This window comes from Tupaia chinensis, unplaced genomic scaffold, assembly GCF_000334495.1.
Source record: "Tupaia chinensis unplaced genomic scaffold, TupChi_1.0 Scaffold000574_1, whole genome shotgun sequence".
NCBI lineage: Eukaryota > Metazoa > Chordata > Mammalia > Scandentia > Tupaiidae > Tupaia > Tupaia belangeri.
Window position 1 is genome coordinate 1,842,755 of NW_006160088.1, and position 23,012 is coordinate 1,865,766.

General features: G+C 44.3%; 1 protein-coding gene across 2 annotated transcripts in view; it reads left to right on the forward strand.

Moving 5' to 3' along the window:
• NMNAT3 (nicotinamide nucleotide adenylyltransferase 3) overlaps window positions 1-23,012 on the forward strand; it is a 142,087-nt gene that overhangs the window by 113,528 nt on the left and 5,547 nt on the right. The window contains exons 3-4 of one of the 2 annotated variants that reach the window (XM_006158172.2): window positions 13,281-13,464; window positions 20,717-20,799. The exons of the other annotated variant lie outside the window; for it this stretch is intronic. Of the exons in view, the coding sequence (XP_006158234.1) occupies window positions 13,281-13,464; window positions 20,717-20,799 (267 nt within the window). The remainder of the gene's footprint in view (window positions 1-13,280; window positions 13,465-20,716; window positions 20,800-23,012) is intronic. 2 annotated transcript variants of the gene reach the window in all.

Genomic DNA, 23,012 nt, shown 5'->3' on the forward strand with positions numbered 1-23,012 from the left:
TAATTTTATTTATTCATTCATTTTAATTTAACCAGAGAGACAGAGAGAGAGATTGGGAAAGTTGAGAAAGCAAGCCATCAGGTCCGGGACTTGAAACTTGGTCAGCCATACAGGAATGTCCAGGATCCTAACCACCATGCCACTTGCTGGTTCTGATATACAGTATTTCTACAACGTGCATTAATTTCTAACCTTATTTCATATAGTATACTGATAAACTTATATATAAACACTACCTTTAAGTTACTGTAAAACTTACAGCATTATTTGGGTACCAGTAGTTGGCATAATGGCTCTATCTCCAGACTCCCATGTAGTTAGTCGACCACAGTTTGAGTCCCGGACCCAGTGGCATAAACTTATGTCGGGCATGTGTGTGTGTGCGTGCCCAAGATCCCAAGGCGAGAGCGGAGGAGAAGAGATTGTGGCTTGGCTATCCGCCAGGGGTTGATTTCTCGCTTTCTGTCTCTGTCTCTCTCTTTCTGGTGAGTGCACATGCTCTATAGCAAAAGCCTCACCAAAAAAAAAAAAACTTACAGCGTTGTTTGTTCCATCCCTCCCCATTGCTGATTGCGGGTACCTAGAGTAATTGTTTTTGATTCTTTCAGCTGTTTTTTTGTTTTGTTTTGTTTTGTTTTTTTCTGATATTTGACTGCCTATTTCTTAATAACAGCACCTAATACTGACGTTTCTTTTTTTTTTCATATTAAGGCATGTATTTAATGACTTCCAATTATGAAAAATTAGGATTTAGTCCCACGTTCCCATTTATAGTTTTCTTTTACCATATGCTCCCAAATTGATTAGCTCACAATTTGAGGTTCAATTAATATTTATTTTTTACAGTTGTGTCTTTGTGAATGCTGTTAACTAAACCACTAAGCCCACTTGTATAAACTTTGGATTTCCTAGTTAATAATTAACCCACTTATTTGTTTCCTTGGGTTCCTTATACCTATCACCAAGTCAGTCCTAGATTTTCCTAAAGAGCTCTCAAAGACTTCCTAGTACTGACGACTCCTCCAATGGTCTCTCAGCTCCTTTCGTTTCTGCCCGCATCCTCCTGGAGCCCGTTAGCTCCTGCCTGGGCAGCAACGTTCTGTGCCCACTGTACCACTGTCACCCTGGGATTCCCTTCCACTGTGTCCTTCCCTGCACATTTCCCATGCCTGTCTCCAGATTTGAAACCTTTGCTTCTTGAATCCCTGGCCATCTGCTTTTTTGGTTGACTGTTGTTTTGGTGGAGTACATCCTCTAGCATCTTTCTGAGAAAGGATATATGGGGAGGGAGTAAATTTTCTCAGACCTCCCATGTAGAAACACATCTTTAGCCCACATTCTGCCTCAAAGGGCAGTAAACTACAGCCCATAGGCCAGTCTGGCCCATAGCCTATTTTCAACCATTTTGGGAACTAAGCAATCTTTTTACATTTTAAAAAAGAATATATGGCGAAGTCTCTCTATAGTCCCCAAAGCCTGAACTATTTACTGTCCATCCCTTTAACAGAGAAGTCTGCTGACTCCTGTTCTAACTGATAGGTAGTTTGGCCAAATATAGAATTCTAGGCTAGAAATCATTTTGCATTAACATTTTGAAGACTTTATCCACTGTCTTTTGGATTCTAGACTTGCTGTTTTTGTAAGTCCAATTCTATCCTGGTTTACAATCTTGAGTATTTAACCTCTGATTTTCTCTCTGGAAATTTTCAGGATTTTCTCTTTAAAACTGTTGGTCTGAAATTTTATAATGATTTGCCATTGTGTGGATCTTCTGTTATTCAAAGTGGGGAGCTCTCAGAGAGCCACTGATTTTGAAAATGTCTGTCCTTCTAGTCTGAGAAAGTATTTGTCTTATTCCTTTGATTATTTCCTTTTTATGTATTTTGTTATTGTTTTTTGCAAGAATTTCTATTAGCTAAATATTGGGCCGGAAGCTCTGGGTTTGTGAACAAAGGTGGTGGGCCTGTAGCCATATGATTGTGCCCTTGGTCCAAAACTCCTGAATGTAGTATGTATAGGTGTCCTCTCCTGGGTCAGCTGGGTCCTCAAAGAGATACCCTAATTTGGTATTCTGCGAGACAAACTTAATCCTCTCGTTTTAAGGCTGGTAATCCTCCTCTTCCCTTCACCATATGTAACTGTAAACAAGGTACCGTACTTAAAACAAGGTTCTCTCTTGTCCAATCTGGCAGAAGACAGATGACTTTCCTTATACCAAGATGGGAGAATAAAGTAGGCAGTTGAGGCTGGGGTGGATCTAAAGGCTTCTTAGACAAACTCTCAACGGGTCCTCCTATTCTCAGGCCATCTGGCATCTTCACCTAGAGAGCTCCTGGTTCCTGCACTTCCTGGGTCACCCTAGGCTTCTGCCATGCCTGCAGCTTGCCTCGGAGCACCCTCCTTCCCTGCAGACTGCTCGGTCTGTTCCCATTGTTCCTCACCTCTCCAGCTTCCAAAATTTGATGATTTTTCACAGCTTTCATTCATTATCTTCTTTCCCACTCTCTTGGCCTTTGTGATTTGGCACTTTTTTAATTTCATTATTGCCATTGTATTCGAGTTTCCAGAGGGGGTTAAGATAAACAGGGAATTCTACCTGCCACATGAAACTCACAGCTTTATATTTCTCTGATAACTCCAAGGTAAGAATAATATAGCTTCATATTAGCAAGGTGTGTTACCCAGAATGAAAAGACAAGCTCATGTCCTTAAGTAGCCCTCAGTCTCATGGGAGAGACAAGGGCAGACAGATCATTAACAAACAATTGCTCTATGGAGCCACGTCTGGGCAGCAGAGTTACAGGAAGGTAAGTGCCTGCATCTACCTGGAAGTGACCACGAATGCAAAGACAAGTTCATGTCCTTAAGCAGCTCTTGGTTTCATGGGAAAGACAAGGGCAGACAGGTGATTATCGTACAAGTGCTTATAGTGGCAGTGCATCTGAGCAGCAGAAGGTCACAGGAGCACTACCTGCATCTGCCTTGGGAGGTGGAAGAGCATGTAAAAGGCAACACCGGGATTGTAGCCAAGAGCAGTGGGGAAGGGAAGAGGCTTGGATCTTGACTACTTTGAGTGCAAGAAGTTTTCACTCAAATTGTTATTTTTATTGACTGTCCTCTCCTGGGTGCGATAAAAAAGCATTGATTTCTCAGTGCGTGACCTGCCCTGTCAAGATGCACTAAATCAGCCGAGGTGACACCTGGGTGTCCTGGATGCCCAGCAGAGCTGCCTGGACGGCTCCCTGTCCTCCTGCCCCATTTCCTGCTGTAAAGCAAAGATGAATGTGAAGTTTAAGTTTATGTACATTTCCCAAGAGAATCAGAACCAAACAGTCCTCCCAGCCCCCATTTCTTTGAAAGGGGAAAAGAGAAAGAAGGAACGTCTCTGTCTCATGTATAACATGGGGCTCAGATGTGCAGATATCTAACTTCTTTTGTTTCTTTAACACTCAGCTTGCCAAGCCACTATTCACATTAACGGTGGGGGAGAAAAATGCCACTTCAAAGTAACAACCTTCTAGCTTTAAACTGAGTCTCTTACATGTCGGTTGTTACTCATTGAGTTTGCTTTTTCCTGCCTACCTCCCCGAGAGCGAGTTAAGCATCCCAGAGGGCTCAGCATCCTGGCATCTACAAAGGGGCATCTGGCTCACTGCCCTCTTGACTAGGCACTGCATTCCAGCCACCTAGGCCCATGCCTGAGCTCTCCCTGGGATGTCAACACCATGGTTGGGCTGCACCTCCTGTCCCCTGTCCCTACCCCTAGTAGCCCTGCCGTTTGCTCATTCTCAGTCTCCTTTACTGCCCCTGTCAAGGAGCTTTGGGAATATGTTTGTAGATCTCTGCCGTGCCCTGCTTGATGCTATGGGATGAGCTGTTTTCTGAAGCCATGACTCCCTATACATGCCACACTGCCAGTTCTACTGTCACTGCTATTTTGTAATGGCACAAGGCAATGCAAGATGGTCTCCTCCCAGAATTCTAGATAAGAAGCAAAATATAAGCCTGCTTGCTGTAGAGTGTCCAACTTAACTGCGCCTCTCTTCCGTCACATTCCAGCACTAACACGTTTGTCTCTGGGGGGTCAGAACATACAGGCAGCAGGCCCGAACTCACATCCAAACCCTGTCACCGCACACCTTTCCTACCGGGCTCCTCTCTACCCCAGTACTCATTCTTCCACCTCACCCCTTCCTCATCCAGAAAGGGCCTTCTGTTTCCATTTGCACATTCTCTCATTACTACGTGGAGTTTAGTAAAACTGTGTGCTCTGATTCCCTGTCCTCTAGTCCTTGATTTTTTATTAAGATAATTTTTGGAACTTAAATATTTTCTTTCTCAACAAAGCCTGGACCTTACACATGAAAGCTATAACCTACACAAGTCTTACCTCTGAAATGAGCCAGTTCTGGAAATGTCAGCTGAATATCCCTGCTTCGTTCCCAGCTGGGCTCCCTGAAGCAGCAGATCCTCATCCTCCTGGAAGGAGGGCCCGACGCAGCTGGGATGGCCAGGGATGGAAACATATCAGAGAACCTCCAGGTTCCAGGGGGCAGGCAGGCAACATTTTTTGGATCAACGCTCTGACTAAAACAGTAAGAAATGGTGGGAGAATAGTTTTCAAACTTCACTTTTAAAATTGAAAATATGAGAGACAGGGCCAGCCCCTTAAAAGAGTGGCTAAGTTCTATGAGTAGGGAGCCAGGTCCCACGTGACTGATGGGGTTTGGGTGGATTTGAGTCCCAGCCTTGGTGACTCAGAGGAAAAAAAAAAGAAAAAAAACAGATGAGAGATAAACACCTGTAAAGGGAGAAATGACCTGGCTGCTGGAACAGGGGAGCCACCAAATGCCCTGCAGGCACCTGTGAGAACTACTCAGTGGCCCTGCAAGCGAGGAGGTACAGCATTCAAAGCCTGGAGTCCTCTCAAGCCTTCTGGGTGACTTAGGCCACATTAAGCTGGACCCTAAGGAATTACACCCTTGAGGCCAGGGTCAGCAACATTTTAGCCCACCTCCTTTCCTCAATTCTGGAGGACATTAAAGAAACCTTAGTGCCTTTGTACCAGGGCAAGAAGAAGAAGAAAACAAAGGATAAAATAGCTCTAGGAAGATGTGGCCAAACTTGAATTTATGCTCAGATTTGCAACACTCAACCTAGATTAACAAGAAAAACTCAAATCAGGAACTTGATTTACGATCATCCATGACTTTACATAACTCTGAATGCCTAACAAAAGCAAACATCAAATCTTTCTGGAGGAAGGTCTGGAGGAGATTCCACAAACAAGGAGTATCAACCAGCAGCATTAAAAAATAACTAAGCACAAAAGAAACAAAACAGTATGACCAAGAACTAGCAAAAACAACAGACAACAGAAATAACCCACAGAGAATTTGACATTGGCACTATCTGACACAGATTTTTAAACAGTCATACTTACATTGAAATAAAAAAAGAAATTATGAAAGTGACTCACCAGATATAATGAAGAGCCAATCAGAATTTCTAGAAATAATGACTAAGATAAACAAAATATAAAGTCTGATGAAGGCTCACTGAGGATTCATAACACATTGTTATTCATAACAACAGCTACATTATTCATAATTGCATTTTTGTTGTGTGTACAACAAAAATGGAGTCTCAAAACACATGAGGTGAAAACTTAATAGAGGTGGAAGGCAAAATAGACAAATTTGCAGGTATATATTTTAATACTCCACTCTCAACAATTCCTATTGCTATACAGAACTGCTAGACAGAATATCAGCAAGGATATAGAAGAAGTGAACACAGTCACTAACTGGATCTAGCTGATGTGTATAGAACCCACCACCAACAGCAGAATACAAATTCTTTTCAACCATCCATGGAATATTAAGATAGGCCATATTCTAAATCATAAAACAAAACTCAGCAAGTTTAAAAGATTTGAAATAATATAAATGAAATGAAACCAAAATCAGTAAGAGGAAGACAGTAAGAAAACATTGAAATATTGGTAATTTAACAACGTACTTCTAAATATTCATTGACTAGACAGAAAGCTCCAAAGGAAAATTTTAAAAGTATGTAGAACTGAGTGAAAGTGAAAATACAGCATATCAAAAATACATTGCATGTTAAGTCCCAGTAGGCCCTGTATCCTAGTGGGTAAGCGAGCCAGATCCTACATGGCCAGCTGCAGTTTGAATCCCAGTCCTGGTGGCTTGAAGAACATGCATGGCACATGTGCATGTGTGCCCCAAATGCCTACAGGATAGAGAAATGGAGAAGGGATTGCAGCATGACCTATTTGGGGTTATCTCTCTCTCTCTCTCGCTCTCTCCTTTCCTCCACCCTCCCTCCCTCCCTAGCAAGCACACGTGCCTTCTGGCAGTTATTTAAAAATATATATGTTATATACGTGTGTGTGTGTGTGTATAATGTGAGTTTTTATAAACTCAAATATATCCATCTATATAAAAGATCATATTATATATTTATATATAATATACACACTGGATGCAGCTAAAGCAATGCAAAGAGAGAAATTTATAACATTAACTGTTTATATTAGGAAAAAAAGGGAAGTTCTTAAATCAAGAATAAAAGGCATATTTATCAGAAAGGGAGAAGTAAAACTTTCCCTGTGTGCTTATGACAAAATTGTCTAAGCAGAAAATCCTAAGAAATATACTAAAAAAAATTTTTTAAATTAGAATAAGTGAGTCTAGTTAGAAGGTAAAGATCACACAAAAATCAGTCCCATTTCTGTATACTAATAACAAGCTCATGAAAGCCTAAATTAAAAACTCGGTAGTACTGGCAGTAGGTCTAAAGAAAATGAAATGTTAGGCATCAAGCTAACAAAACGTGTATAGAATTGATGTCCAAATTAGAGATGCAGATCACAGAAGACCTAAACAAATGGAGAGATACACCATGTTTATAATTTGGAAGACTCGAAATTCCAATGAATGATGTTGAACACCAAGTCTATATTTTTCTCTCTCTATCACAGACACATATAACAGGTAAATCATTGGTAGAGAAAAATAGAAGTCACGAATTGGAATATAGATCAAAAGAAATTATTTAGAATGGAGCTTAGAGCAAGAGGGTTTCTTGCTTTGTTGTTTTATTTGTTTTTAATTTCAGAAGAGAAGATAAGTGACATGGAGGCCACATATGTACTACATACATGCAATGAGAAATCTGGACAAAAGGGGAAAGGAAGAAGACAGAGGCAATTTCTGAAGTGATAGGACTTTTCAAATTTAATGAAAGACATCAACCTACAGGTTTAGAAGACCAAAGGACCCCAAAGCAGGATAAATTTTAAAAACTCATATGTCGACTTCTTTTTTTTTTTTTTTTATGGGTTTTGCCATAGGACAAGTGTGCTCACTGGAGAGAGAGAGAAGGAAAGTGAGAAATCACTCCCTAGGGGGGATGACCATGCTACAATACCTTCTCTTCCATTCTTCTCAGGATTTTGGGCACACGTGTACACACCCAGCTTGAGTTTAAGCCACGGCTGGATCCAGGGCTCAAACCACTGTCAGTTACATGAGAGTCTAGCATCTTCACCACCATGAAACCTATTGGCCCCAAGTAAGCAAAGTTTTTAAAATGCCAGAAAAATATAAATGACCTTCATAGGAATGGCAGTTAGATTTGATAGATGTCTCTTCATCAGAAGCAATGGAAGACAATGGAACAATAACTTCAGAGCACTGAAGAAAAATGATTGCTACCAACTATTTTATACACAGTGAAATGTCTTTCAGGATTGGGGTGATGTCTTGAAAATGCCTTACAAGAATGAAGTCACTAACTTAAGGAAGTTCTGCAGTATGTATTTGTCAGGAAGGAGAATAATTCCCATATAAAAGTTTGATATGGGGACCAGCAGATGGCATAATGGTTATATCATTGGACTCCCACATAGTCAACTACAGTTCAAGTCCTGGACCTGGCAACTTAAAACTCACACTGGGCACGTGTGTGTGCATGCCCAAAATCCCAAAAGGAGAATGGAGGAAAAGGGGTTGTGGCATGGCCATCCCCCGGGAAATGATTTCTCACTTTCTGTCTGTCTCTTTCTCTCTCTCCATCAAGTGCACATACCCTATAGCAAAAACCTCTTTATAAAAATAAATAAATATATAAAAATAACCAGAGTGCAACAGGGTTTTATCTCTAGGCCATTGTCTGAAGGCTTCCGCTTGATGACCAAGTCTATATTTTTCTCTCTCTATCACAGACACATATAACAGGTAAATCATTGGTAGAGAAAAATAGAAGTCACGAATTGGAATATAGATCAAAAGAAATTATTTAGAATGGAGCTTAGAGCAAGAGGGTTTCTTGCTTTGTTGTTTTATTTGTTTTTAATTTCAGAAGAGAAGATAAGTGACATGGAGGCCACATATGTACTACATACATGCAATGAGAAATCTGGACAAAAGGGGAAAGGAAGAAGACAGAGGCAATTTCTGAAGTGATAGGACTTTTCAAATTTAATGAAAGACATCAACCTACAGGTTTAGAAGACCAAAGGACCCCAAAGCAGGATAAATTTTAAAAACTCATATGTCGACTTCTTTTTTTTTTTTTTTTATGGGTTTTGCCATAGGACAAGTGTGCTCACTGGAGAGAGAGAGAAGGAAAGTGAGAAATCACTCCCTAGGGGGGATGACCATGCTACAATACCTTCTCTTCCATTCTTCTCAGGATTTTGGGCACACGTGTACACAAGCCCAACATGATTTTCAAGCCACTGGATCCAGGGCTCAAACCACTGTCAGTTACATGAGAGTCTAGCATCTTCACCACCATGAAACCTATTGGCCCCAAGTAAGCAAAGTTTTTAAAATGCCAGAAAAATATAAATGACCTTCATAGGAATGGCAGTTAGATTTGATAGATGTCTCTTCATCAGAAGCAATGGAAGACAATGGAACAATAACTTCAGAGCACTGAAGAAAAATGATTGCTACCAACTATTTTATACACAGTGAAATGTCTTTCAGGATTGGGGTGATGTCTTGAAAATGCCTTACAAGAATGAAGTCACTAACTTAAGGAAGTTCTGCAGTATGTATTTGTCAGGAAGGAGAATAATTCCCATATAAAAGTTTGATATGGGGACCAGCAGATGGCATAATGGTTATATCATTGGACTCCCACATAGTCAACTACAGTTCAAGTCCTGGACCTGGCAACTTAAAACTCACACTGGGCACGTGTGTGTGCATGCCCAAAATCCCAAAAGGAGAATGGAGGAAAAGGGGTTGTGGCATGGCCATCCCCCGGGAAATGATTTCTCACTTTCTGTCTGTCTCTTTCTCTCTCTCCATCAAGTGCACATACCCTATAGCAAAAACCTCTTTATAAAAATAAATAAATATAATTAAAAGTCTGATATGTAAAAATTGAAACACAAAGAAAATGATAATTATGCAGGTAAGTTTACATGAGCATTGGTTATTTAAAATAATAAGAAAGTCTAACGATTACAGAAAAATAGAATAGCAGTGATAACATGTAAGCTGAGAGGGTGGAAAATGGAATTACAGAGTTCTAAAGTCCTCATGTTATTGAAGAAGAGGGTAAAGGTCTGCATTTACTTTGGATATAAGATGACATATGTAACTTCTAGACTGAGAAAAAAAGTGAGGTAATAAATTCCAAAGCATGATGAAAGAAGGATAAAAGAAATATAGAATATGTGTAGCAAAAAAGAAAAAAATGGTGGCTTTAAACTCAAATGTAACAGCATACACATTAAATGTAAGTGAACCTATGTTCCGGTTAAAACTCAGGCAGGTGGCATGGTGGTTAAGGCACTGGATCCCACATAGCCAACCACAGTTGGAGTCCCAGAACTAGGAATTTGCTTTCTTACTTTCTCTCTCTCTCTGGTGAGCACATGTAGCCTATAGTAAATTTTAAAATAATAATAAATAAAATAATTATTTAAACTCATTAATTGGCAGGCTTGACCCCCCCCAAAAAAATTTTAATTAAGCTATCCAGTTCTAAATTCAGCTAAATAGCTATAGGCTATTTACAAAAGTCTCACCTGGGACAAAAGTATAGAAATGAAAGGCCGTAAAAACATGTTTGGCCTCATAGTCTAGAGGTTAAGGGAACTGGAATGCACATTTGAGCACAGTTCAGATCCTGACCCCAAAGGTTCGAAAAACATGCCAGGCATGTATGCATGCATGTCCAAAATGCCAACAGGATGGAGAAACAGGAGAAGGGATTGCAGGGTGGCCGTGCCCCATTGGAGGGTGCTTCTCTCTCTTGGTCTCGCTCTCGCTCTCTCTCACAAGTGCAGCTGCCCTCTGGCAATTGACAAAAAAGGAAATAGAAAAACATGTGCAATGTGTGTACTGACCAAAAATAAAGTCATTGATCAGACAGAGACTTTAAACATGACCAGAGATAAAGAGGGTCAATATCCAGAAAGATACATAAGCGCTGTAAGGATGCAGGCACTTAAAAACATGCCCGTAAGAAATATGAGGGTTGGCTCAGTGGCACGTAACGCTGTTCAAGCATACTTGACCCCTGTGGGATCCTGCAGGTTTGATTCCCCAGTTGATCTGTGTGTGCCCGCCATGTGCATTCATGATCCTGGGAGGTCAGGAAGACTGAGGGGAGGGGTCACAGTGTGAGACCTCTAGAGGGTGGTTCTTTCTCTCTCTTTCTCTCTCCCTCCCTCCCTCCTTCCCTCCTCGTCTCTCTCTCCCTCTTCATCTCCCTCTCCCTCTTCTTTTCTCTCTCCCTCTGCCTCTCTCTCCCTCTAACTGAAGAAATAAATAAACTTTTAAAGAAAAGAAACAAAAGCTGAAAGAACTAAAGGGGAAAATAGGGAAATTCAGAACCATAATGGGAGATTTTAGTTGATAACAACCAGCAGACAAAAAAAAAAAAAAAAAAATCAGTAAGAACATAGATTTAAACAAAACAATTAGTAATTTTGACTGGACGGACAGAAAGCAAGAGCCACAGAACATACATTTGTTTTACGTACACATCGAACATTTACCAAAACTGACCTTCTGCCAGGCTATAAAACAAGTGTCAACACATTCCAGCTGAGTGAATCAATGGGGAGTATATTTTCTGGTGCAATGCAACTAAGCTAGCAATCAGTAAAAACTGACAGCTAAAAGAATCACAATGTGTTTAAGCCACCGGGTCCGGGACACGAACCGCGGTCGACTACGTGGGAATCCAGCGACATAGCCATTACGCTAACTGCTGGTTCCCAGGAATCACAATGTGTTTGATAACTAAGAAAAATACATCAAAATAACTCATGAGACAAAATGACATCCATAAGGGAAATTAGAAAATACTTTGAACTGAATGATCATGAAAATACTACATATTAAAACTTGTGTAATGCAGGTAGCATGTGCTTAGAGAGAAGCTTTATAGTTTTACACATGAACTTCATATAGTCAGAAACAAACTGCAAATTAGTTAGCCAAGTTAGAAAAAGAGCAGCAAAGTAACAGTAAGAGTAGAAAGATAGAATTAATAACAATAAGAACAGAAATTGGCGAAACAGAAAACAAACCTCAGTAGGGAAAAATCAATATGCCATAAGTTGTTTCTTCGGAAAAACTAATAAAATGACAAACCTCCAGCAATACCGTGCAAGAAAAAAGAAAGAAAAACAACTGATATTAGGAATGAAAAAGAACATCACCGAGGACGGTGCAGACATTAAGTAGATAAGAGACTATGATGACAAATCTTATGCCACTAAATTTCAAATTTTAGATATAAAGGACAAAACCCCAGAAAAATGTAAGTTGGCAAAGATTATAATGAAGAAATGAAAAATAGCCATTAAAGGAATTAAGTCAGTAGTGAACGTTTTCACACAAATTAAATTCGAGTCTCATAAGACTTCACTGGTGAGTTCTATCAAGCACTTAAGAAAAAAGTGTTATTTTAGGACCAGCAGTTACCATAATGGCTATGTCGCTGGACTCCCACGTAGTCAACCATGGTTCGCGTCCCGGACCCGGTGGCTTAAAACTCACGCCAGGCACATGTGCGTGTGTGCATGCCCAAGATCCCGAGAGCAGAATGGAGGAGAAGGGATTGCGGCATGGCCATCCCCCTTGGGGGGTGATTTCTCGCTTTCTGTCTCTATGTCTCTCTCTCTGTCTGTCTGGCGAGCACATGCACCCTATAGCAAAAACCTCTCCAAAAAAAAAAAAAAAGAAAGAAAAAAGTGTTATTTCATTCCCACATAAAAGCTCTCTGAGTGCAGAAAAAGATGGAACTCCTCAGCACTTTTTATGAGGTTGGCATAACCACGATACTAACACCCGATCAGGGCAGTAAGAAAGAGGAAGATTACAAGCATCTCATCTTGCTTCCAAAAAAACCCAGCAAAGTTACCCACCAGTACATAAATTATTATGAGTATGTAATATTATACATACACATGCACACACGCCAAATCAGGTTTATCTCATGAATGCAATGTTAGTTTAAGATTAGAAAAGTAATCAATGCAACCCACTATATTAACTGACTAAAAAAAAAAAAAAAAAAAAAAAACACTTGATCATTTCAAGAGTTATAGGAAAACATTTGAAAAAAATTCAATGTTGACTTATTACAGAAGCACTCAAAGTAAGCATCAGCTAAGGTAGGCTGCAATAACAACTCCCCCGGCTTCGTGATAATTATGTTTATCTCATTCAGTAAATTCCGGCGGCTCAGCAGTTTCCATTGGATCAGCACAGTGCCCATCTTTCTCAAAGGAGGCCTCCCGGGCCATTAGAAGTGCTTTCCTCCAAAGTAGGTGGGCCTGAGCGGTCTCTATTGTGCAGCCCATCACCCAGCAAACCTGGTTCATGCTACGCCATGTCCGTTCCTTCATCTCTCATCCTCCACTCCCCCTCTTTGGGCTGGGACGCTGCATGTAAGTGCTGTCTCATGCATCGCTAGAGGACCACAGTGCCCATTAAGTCCCATGCTGGGGCAAGCCCAGATGTTCCTCAAACAAACTCAACCCTAACTGTCCACGTTCCTGTGTGAAAGCCTTGCCTGAACCTACCCTCCCAGCAGGAGTGCTACCTGAAGTTGTAGAAGGCTGGAGGAGAGGCAGGGTCAGAGATAGCCCTCACTCCTGCCCATGCAGCAGGGACTGCCCAGCCTGCTCTGCCTGGGTGAGGCGCCCAGGTGCACGGCTCCATCCGAAGCCAGGCTGCGAGCATCGGCCTGCGTGCAACTCGGTGCTCTCCTCTGCCTAGGAACGTACCAGGTGATCGAGGGCATCATCTCCCCTGTCAATGACAGCTACGGGAAGAAAGACCTCGCGGCTTCCCACCACCGAGTGGCCATGGCCCGGCTGGCTCTGCAGACTTCTGACTGGATCCGGGTGGACCCCTGGGAGAGTGAGCAGGCGCAGTGGATGGAGACGGTAAAGGTGCTGAGGTAACAGTGGTCTTGCCCTCCTGTCGTTACCGGGGACCACGGGAGATGTCTCCAGAGTCCTCACGGTGAGAGGTGGGGACACAGTGTTAAGCATGACTTCAGCCAGGCTTTCTCAGTCAAGATCCAAATAGCATTGCAGGTGCATGCGTGTGTGCGTGTGTGTGTGTGTGTGTGTGTGCGTGTGTGGTCCCAGGTGCACACCATCATGCCCTGCTCTTTTTTAGACAGGTCTTCATTGCATTGTCCAGGCCAGCCTTGATCTCTGCTCGGGATCCTCCTGCCACAGCCTCCCTAGTCACTGGGAAGACTGGCTCGGCCACCATGCTCAGCCTTTAGGATGGACAGGAAATCAAACCCAGGTCTCCCATGTGGTCCCAGCCTGTAAGGCACAGCTTCTTAGCTGTGTACACCGCTGTATCGGGACCCCAAGAAGCTTTACTTCTTGGGAGAGAGAGACCAGAGTCATGTTATCAGAGAGGTCTCTGAGCCAAAACAATTTTTAAAAATACAAACTACTTTCCTTCAAGAGGCACATTGTGGAAACACTCGATCTCATTTCAGGGGCTTTAGCACAGGGCCCGAGCACCGGCACTTAGTAGCAGTGTGACTTTAGGCAAGTGATTTAACTTCTCTGAGGCACATTTCTCACTTGAAAAATGAGGACAATAAAACCCACGGAGGATTTTTTAAATGTAAATAGCTTTCCTGATCCAGAACCACATAATAATATTCGGTAAGAAGGACCTTTTTATTTTTTGCATCATTGACTAGGTTGAAAACTATATCTCCATAATAAACCATCTTTCCTAATTATTCAAATCCTGCATTTTATAAATCCAGACTTTTATGTAAAATAGAAAACAAAAAGATTATAAATCTAGAAATAGTTCTCAGAATTTTTTTTTCTTTGGCTATTAGTGTTCAGCTAGTAGCTGAATTAGTAGCACTGCTGTTTAAAAACCCCCAGACCATCTCTGTGCATCAGGACAAGGGATCACTGACTTGTGTTCAGAACCTTTCCTGGGAGTTTTCCAGAGAAGCAGAAAGTCCCACTGTTCTGGCTGCTGGGCGGACCATGAGGCGTGCTGCCTCATCTCTGAGGATGAGCCAGCCCTACTGGGAAGGGTGGCACGTTGTGAGCTCTGTCACTTACCTGTTGGAAGCACCAGGACTGGCAGAGAATGGGAGGCAGGAGACAGGGCTGAACAATTGGCAGGCCTGTAGTCATGTCTGACTGTGAAATGATTTTCATTTTCATTTATCTTCTAAGTCACTTGGGAGAAGAATGTATGTTTAGCTTTTCAGTAAAAGTAAACATTTAGTTTCCATATCCCAATTCTCTCTCTTTTTTTTAAGTTAATGTATTGATTTGTTTATTTATTCCATGAGAAAAATGACAGAGACAGCACCCCCGACAAGAGTCTCAGTCCTACAATCCACTCTCGACTGCAGCCAGTCTCAGGTCCTGGGCACTCGTGTGCCTGGATTCTCACGGACTCATTCTTGATTTCCTTCTACTGGGGCAAGAACCAGCTAGCAGGGTTCAGAAGCCACAGCGCTGCTTCAGAGACCTGCTGCCAAATGGGAAGGAGAGCACATTCGAAGTAACTGTCATGAAACTGCTTCTTTTTATTTTTAAACCACCTACTGGTATAAACAAAGACTCCTATATTGAAAATTACATAAGGAATAAATTTACCCCTGGATCATCCTCTTCAAGTGAGTCATACAATCACCTCTCACTTATCTAGGCTGATAGAAGAGAATAGAGACAAGACAATAGGTAATTCCATGAATCATTTAAGTTAGAAACAATGGCTTCCTCTTCCACCCCGTGTGAAACAGTATGGCCTAGGACCAGGTTTTAGAGCCAAATCCACTAGCAGCATGACTTGTGATTTAGCCTCCCTGGGCCTCAGTTCCTCCCCTAATAGAATGGAATGGGCATCGCCTACTTCAGGAGGACACTGAATTAAATGGGATGTGTATGCAAAACACCTTGTTTATGGTAGGTGCTTAATACTGTCAGCTACCGTCTCTGCATCCCTAAAGCTGGCCCATAATTTGGCCTCAAAACAAATAAGCCATTCATGAATAAATAGGAATTGACCATGGTACCATTTAAGGTTAGGAGTTTTTCTACTACAAAATGCAGGTGTGACCAGTGATCCTACTGAATACATTCTTTTTCTTCTTTTAAATTGTTTTCCTACTTCTTTTAGTCCCGTGTTTCTCAGTGCTGGCTGCACATTGGGTTACCTAGAGAGTTTTTAAAGGTGCCGGTGTGTGAGTCTCACCCCAGAGACCAGGATGCCCAGGGTAAGGCACTGACATTTTTAAGAGCTCCTTGGTGATTTTAGTAGGTGGCCGAAGCTGATCCCCATGGCCTCAGTTAGTAAGTATGCGAGTTAGGCTTAGGATAAATACTGAGATCCATCTAAACCGGCAGTGTCGACCCTGGCTGCAGAAAACCCTGGTTTCACTTGGGAAACATTTAAAAATTCTTTCATAGACACAACGCCCCTCTCGGCATAGGGCTTTTAGCAGAGCTATTTTTTTTTATGAGTTTATCTCTTTATTGCATATTGCCGTTTTTTTAATGTACAGTCTTATACACGAACATTTTTTTCTTGGTGCCATACCAGCAGTCTCGTACCTAAAGACCAAGTGGTTCCAACTACTAAGCTAATAAGATACAAGACATATAATTAAGTTTACAAATTGTAGTGCTTTTTCTTTTTGGCATTAATTTTAAAACAAAACTTGAAAATACACTTTTAAAAAACTTTTTTAAAAAAAAGCTTTATCTTATTTTTTTATATCCAATCATTATACATCACTCAGCTTGTTAAAAAAAAAGAAAAGAACCATTTTTTATTATTTTAGGAAAATCTTAGTAATTGACCACATTTTCTAATGCAATTGATACATTTTGGGATGAACCTCACTCTAAATAGTGAAAAGAACCTTAGTCTGGGTTAACTGTTTGTACTAGCAGTATATGATCTTGGGGCACAGAATAAATACTCTGGAGACCTGTATAAAAATAGCCATGTTGGGAACCAGCAGTTAGCGTAATGGCTATGTCGCTGGACTTCCACATAGTCGACCGCGGTTTGCGTCCAGGACCCGGTGGCTTAAAACTCACGCCAGGCACGTGTGTGTGCGTGCCCAAGATCCCGAGAGGAGAATGGAGGAGAAGGGATTGTGGCGTGGCCATCCCCCCTGGGGGGTGATTTCTTGCTTTCTGTCTCTATGTCTCTCTCTGTCTGTCTGGCGAGCGCACGCGCCCTATAGCGAAAACCTCTAAAAAAAAAAAAAAATAGCCATGTTTAAAATACAGCACCGTGGGACTGGCAGGTGGTGTGGTAAAGGTGCTGAGCTCCTTCATGGCACCTGTAGTTCAAGTCCCAGCCCAGCAGCTTGCCTTCTCACTTTGCCTCTTTCACTCTCTGTGTCTCTGTCTGGTCAAATTGAAAACTAATAATAATAGATAAAATCATTCTTTTTCAAAATACACCATTGTATTTTATTTTATTTTAAAGTCATGCTTTTAAATACATGGCTATTTTTATCAAGGTCCCTGGATTATTTTGTACACCAAGCTCTCAGATCACTAATATAAATAGTCAGCAGAGATTATGAGTATTTTCATTATTCGGAGTGAGCCTCATCTCCAAAATCTATCAATGGCATTGGAAAATGTGTTGGATTACTACGATTCTCCTAAAATTATTAAAAGCAGATCTTTTTTTTTTTCCCTAGAGAGAGAAAGAAGGGAGAAAGCACAGCCCCGTGGGGCGTGGCCGTGCCACAATCCTCCTCCCCCACCTCTCCATCCTGCCGGCATCTGTGGCATGTGCACACCTGTGCGCTTCTCCAGCTGCCGGGTCCGGGACTCAAACCACGTAGTTAGTCATGTGGATCAAAGTACCTTAACTACCTAGCCACAGAACCAGCCCCAAAAGTGATTTTTTTTTTTTTAAAGATAAAAATTCTGGTTAAAATTGTGAAGTCGAGTGGGTTTAGAAGCATAATAGAAACCACCTCATCTTTTGCTCCATTGTCGCCTCAGTGGGGTCCCTGGTGAATTTCACGTAGTGAAATAGTACAAACATCGCTACAGTGTTATTCACTGTGGGGCCATTGAGGATTCTTTTTCTTTTCTTCAGGTGTAATTGTTTGTTTTTTGTTTTTTTTTTGGAGAGATTTTCACTGTAGGGCGCGTGCGCTCGCCAGACAGAGAGAGACATAGAGACAGAAAGCGAGAAATCACCCCCCGGAGGGATGGTCACGCCGCAATCCCTTCTCCTCCATTCTCCTCTCGGGATCTTGGGCACGCACGCACACGCGCCCGGCGTGAGTTTCAAGCCACCGGGTCCGGGCCACGAACCGCGGTCGACTATGTGGGAGTCCAGCGACATAGCCATTACGCTAACTGCTGGTTCCCCAGGTGTAATTGTTTTGATCTAAGCCAACTTTCATACCTTTAGAGCATTAGGTCATTTCTTTTTGAAGAGGCTTTTGCTATAGGGTGCGTGTGCTCGCCAGAAAGACAGAGAGAGAAACAGACAGAAAGCAAGAAATCACCCCCCGCCCCAGGGGGGATGGACACACCGCAATCCCTTCTCCATTCTCCTCTCGGGATCTTGGGCACGCACGCACACGCACCCGGCATGAGTTTAAGCCTCCAGGTCCAGGATTCAAACCGTGGTCGACTACATGGGAGTCCAGCGACATATCCAATATGCCATCTGCTGGTCCCAGCCCCTGTACCCTTTGCTAACACAACCTGATGTTGTCCTCATTTAACAGATGAAGAAACCGAGGCTCAGAGGCTAACCTAGTCACAGTCACACAGCAAATAAGCAACAGTCTATTCAGCTCTGAAGCCGCCTTCAAAATCAGCAACCTGCAAGTTGAAAACTGAGATGCTGATTGCTCCTCCCACGGTTGCCCTTCCTGGGGCTTCCCTGGAGACCAGCAGACAGAGAAAATGGTCCCAGGGGGTGATCCGTAGGCCAGGGCCGGGCCCACCCAGAGAACTACAGAGCAATGGCCACTGCCCTTTAGAAGCAGCGGGAAATGCATTGGTCCTGAAAGCAATCATTTGCACGAGGTTCCGAGACCCTAATAGTCAAAGTCGGGTCCACCAGAAGAGGAGCTGCAAGGCAGCGAAGTGGCAGTTACCACCTTCTACGAATCACCTGCCCTGCGTGCCGGATTCTCTCACTTTAAGTAAATCATATTTAGTTAGCTCGGCCCCTCTGAGAAGTGGGTGGGTCAAACTCCACTTTACAAATAAGGAAGTGGAGGTTATGACAGGCTCATAAAATATCCAAAGTTCTATGGGTAGAAAGTGGAGGCTGCTTCAGTCTGATGGGAGAGCCCAGACCAACCCAGGAGGGAGGCCTCAGAGACAAAATCCTCAGCCGAGTCTCTGAGAAAATCAGGAAGGGATTTGGACCCGGGTGAGATGTACCCCCTGTGCTTCTGCCACCATTCTTGAGTTCCACAGACGTTAGGTGAACATGTTCCTTGGTGCTAAGAATGCACAGATGGATTCAGGGGCGCCCCGTTCCCAGGCTGGTGGGGAGACCCACTGAGCGTGATGAGCATAGTGGTAATAACAGCTGGCGTGTCCTGGGCGCTTTCTGTCTTCTGAGCTTTTTGGTCACTCCTTACAGGAGCTCCCTGAGCCAGGCACTGTTGTTACTACCCCTGTTCTAGAGGTCAGGAAGCTGGAGGCGGGTGGTTTGAAAAAACCAGCATTCCAGAGCTACTGGTTGGAACCAGAATCCCAACCCAGGCAGTCTAATTCTAGACCTTTATTAGCCTTCACACCGTGCCCCTCTCCAGGATCACAATCACCAGCATCCGGCAGGATAGAAGCACTTTCTCATTGCTGGTCCTGTGACACAGTGTAGACAAGGCCAGTGTTAACTTTGACGACCAGTGAACAGGTGAAGTCAGTGAGGCTCTGAGGGTCAGTGAGTCCTCCAGGGTCATACCAGCCGGAGAGCTCACCCTGCCCCACTTGGTCTGGCTGCAAAGCATGCGCTTTTTCCCCGGGCACCACTGTCTCCCGGGTAAAGCTCTAGTAAATGCTAGTAAGTGGAAGATGAAAGATCAAACTGGTACAAGAAAGGGTGTGCAGTGATTACCTGCGTTTGATTTTAAAAAGAAGAAGAAGGAGGTGGCACCGGGGCACAGGTACCTCTTGATTGACAGAAGCTGGGTTGCTAACAGCCGGCCATGCCAAATTGGCACACCTGATCGCACTGGACCTGCTCGGTGCCCTCTGTGTGTGCCCGCTCCTCTCGTCTTCATAGCCACCCTGCAGAGGTGGGCACCGCCATCATCCCTCGTTGGCACATGCAGAACCATCCACAGAGGGACCCGAAACCACTCACTCAGGGTCACAGGGCCAGGTGGCAGAGAAGCTGCGGTTCAACCCAGGCCATCGGGTTCCGAGCCCCGGCTGTGAGCCATCACCCACTGCGCTCTAGAACCCTGGCTCTAATAAGAGCGAGTGTCCCTTTTGAGAGCTAGCTACAGAGCATGTCCCGTGCTGGCGCTTAGTGTGTATAGCTCACTTCCCTTCAAAAAACCTGTGCTGTTCACCCTGCTTTACACAGACATGTCTGCGTCCTGAATGCAGGTAACCCCTGGCCTTAGCCCCTGCTGAACACTGACCTTTTTTTTGGGTTTTGTGTGTTTGTTTTTGAGTGAGATTTTTGCTATATGGCGCCTGTACTCGCCAGAGAGACAGAAAGCGAGAAATCACCCCCCAGGGAGAATGGCCATGCCACACTCCCTTTTCCTTCATTCTCCTTTCAGGATTTTGGGCACGCACACCAAGCGTGAATTTCAAGCCGCCAGGTCCAAGGACTCAAACTGTGGTTGACTACTAGGAGTTCAGCGACATAACAATGACATCATCTGCTGGTCCCAACTCCTTTCCTTTTTTAAGTGAGAAATACTGAGGAAAATGTTAAAGGCATGGAAATATGCTAACTTCCTCACTTTCACCCGGACTGTGCCAAGGGTAGTGAGCTGTCTTGGACAAGGTTCTCTAGAGGACCCAGATGGGTCCTCTGGGTACTGGGCACTGTGCCTGGCACATAGTAGGCCCTCCACAAATATCTATGGAATGGATAGGAGCAGGTGGAGACTCCAGGGGGTGAGAACCCTGTGTGGCTTCCGGGGCTGGAGGACGGGCCCGCCCTGAGCCCCTGTGTTCGCGCCGCAGGCATCACCATGGCGAGCTGCTCAGATCTCTGCCACAGACGGAAGGCCCGGACCACGACAAGGCGCTGTCCCCACCCCCCGCAGGTGGGTGCTCCCCTCTGGCCTGTAGGGAGTGAGAAGTCAGGGATTCACGTGAGAACTGATGGGGGCTTCTCTATAGCTCTCTCTAGCTACAAGGAAGGAATTAGAAGCTCGCCTGGTTGGAATGATCCTTCCAAGGTCAAAAGATCAAATTAGACAATGTGCCAACACCCCGAGTAAATTGTTCATTGCCCACGCTGGAATTTTCTTTCTTTTTTTTTTCTTGGAGAGGTTTTCGCTATAGGGCGTGTGCGCTCGCCAGACAGACAGAGAGAGAGACAGAGAGACAGAAAGCGAGAAATCACCCCCCAGAGGGAATGGTCATGCCGCAATCCCTTCTCCTCCATTCTCCTCTCGGGATCTTGGGCACACATGCACATGCGCCCAGCGTGAGTTTTAAGCCACCGGGTCCGGGACGCGAACCACGGTCGACTACGTGGGAGTCCAGCGACATAGCCATTACACTAACTGCTGGTTTCCAGCGCACGCTGCAATTTTCTGACTTGTGCTTATAACACGGTTTATTGTCAGGGCCACATGGGGATATGCTGGTGAGTGACGCTGTGGTTCTTCTTAAGGGATGGCCTTTTTGAATACAAACCATGAAGCTGTAAAACATGAACAATGTTCTACAGCAGTGTTACTCCATGGTTTATAAAGAAGCAGCCTACTTTTAGAACTCAGTCATCCTCCTAACGTGTGACCCTGGGTTTCCACGCTGTCAGTGTCTGCACTGAGACCTGGTGTTTGGCGAGTACCTGCTGGCTGTGGTTTCGGAGTAGAAGCAGCCCTGGTGTCCTGGGGCAATGCATTGCCTTTGCGTGCAAATATGCAGAGACACATGTGATGCGGAGGGCAGGGTGTGATGTGAGCCAGGAATTTACTGGGCCACAATTCCAGCAGGCCTGTCTACAGCATCTTCTACTGCAGGGTCTCCCAACTTTGGTTGAAGGAACACCACTACCAGATCAGAAGGGTTCAGCGCAGTGCCAGGTTAGACACACCTCACAGGACTTTATTTTTTTATTTTTTGGAGAGGTTTTGAGAGACAGAAAGCAAGAAATCACCCCCCAGGGGGATGGCCACACCATAATCCCTTCTCCTCCATTCTCCTCTCAGGATCTTGGGCACGCAAGCACACGTGCCTGGCGTGAGTTTAAGCCACCGGGTCCCGGACTCAAACCGTGGTTGACTACATAGGAATCCAGTGACATAGCCATTACACTAACTGCTGGTCCCCCTCACAGGACTTTTCAGAGCCTTTTCTCTGTCCATGTGCATTGTGACTGCACAAAAGAGAAATAGCTTGTAGCCATTCTTAATTACTTTTAATCATGAGACTCTTTAAAAAAAAAAAAATGCCTGTTAGCATTTTTCAGAACTAGTGCTCCCCAGAACATGATCGGGAAACGCTCCTGTAAAAGGACTTGGAAATCCCACCAGGCTCTGAAAGTCCCACGCGGCAGCCTCAGGTGCTGTTGAAAGGCTCGCTCACAGCAGAATCAACTGTGGAGCTGTTAGAAACACGGTTTCCCAGGCCTCTGCGGACCACCTAAGTGGGCATGAGGTCCTGGGATCTGAATGTCTCGTCAACACTCTGGGGAGTGGCTTTCCAGCCAGTTTCTGGAACTGTGCCCTTGAGTGAGAACCTAAGGAGCTGCAGTGTCTTCTGAATGATCAGCTCACATAACGTAGATCGAGTCCCTCTGGCCCCCGTGCCCTCTGTTACCCGTGTGCACTCCTCGCTCCACCTCCCGTTAGCATGGTGCCAGCATCCACTCTCAGCCTCCGCTTTCACTTTGCATCGTCTCTGACCCAGCAGCACTCCTGAAAGGGCTCCACAGACCTCCTGAGTGCCTGCCTGGGCCCGGCCGTGGGCACAGGCTGAGGCCACAGCCAGCCAGCCCCAGCACCTGCCCTGGGCCAGAAACGGGCCGAGTGGAGGTGAGCGCAGACATGGAAGAGGAGACACCTGCCCTGGGATTTGTAGAATGCGTAGTTGATCGAGGTTGCGGGAGCACAAAGGCAGGAAACCGTGTAAGTGTGGGCCCTCCGCGCCGCCAGAGGATGGTGGCACCCCGAGGCAGGAAGCAGCCAGTGATGTGGAAGGGCTACCACGCTGCAGCTCCCAGCCTCTCATGTCCCGCCGCTCTGCAGATGCTTCTAGAATCCCTGTCTCCGCCGTTTGCTTGGCCCGCTCCACCCTCCTTTTCCCT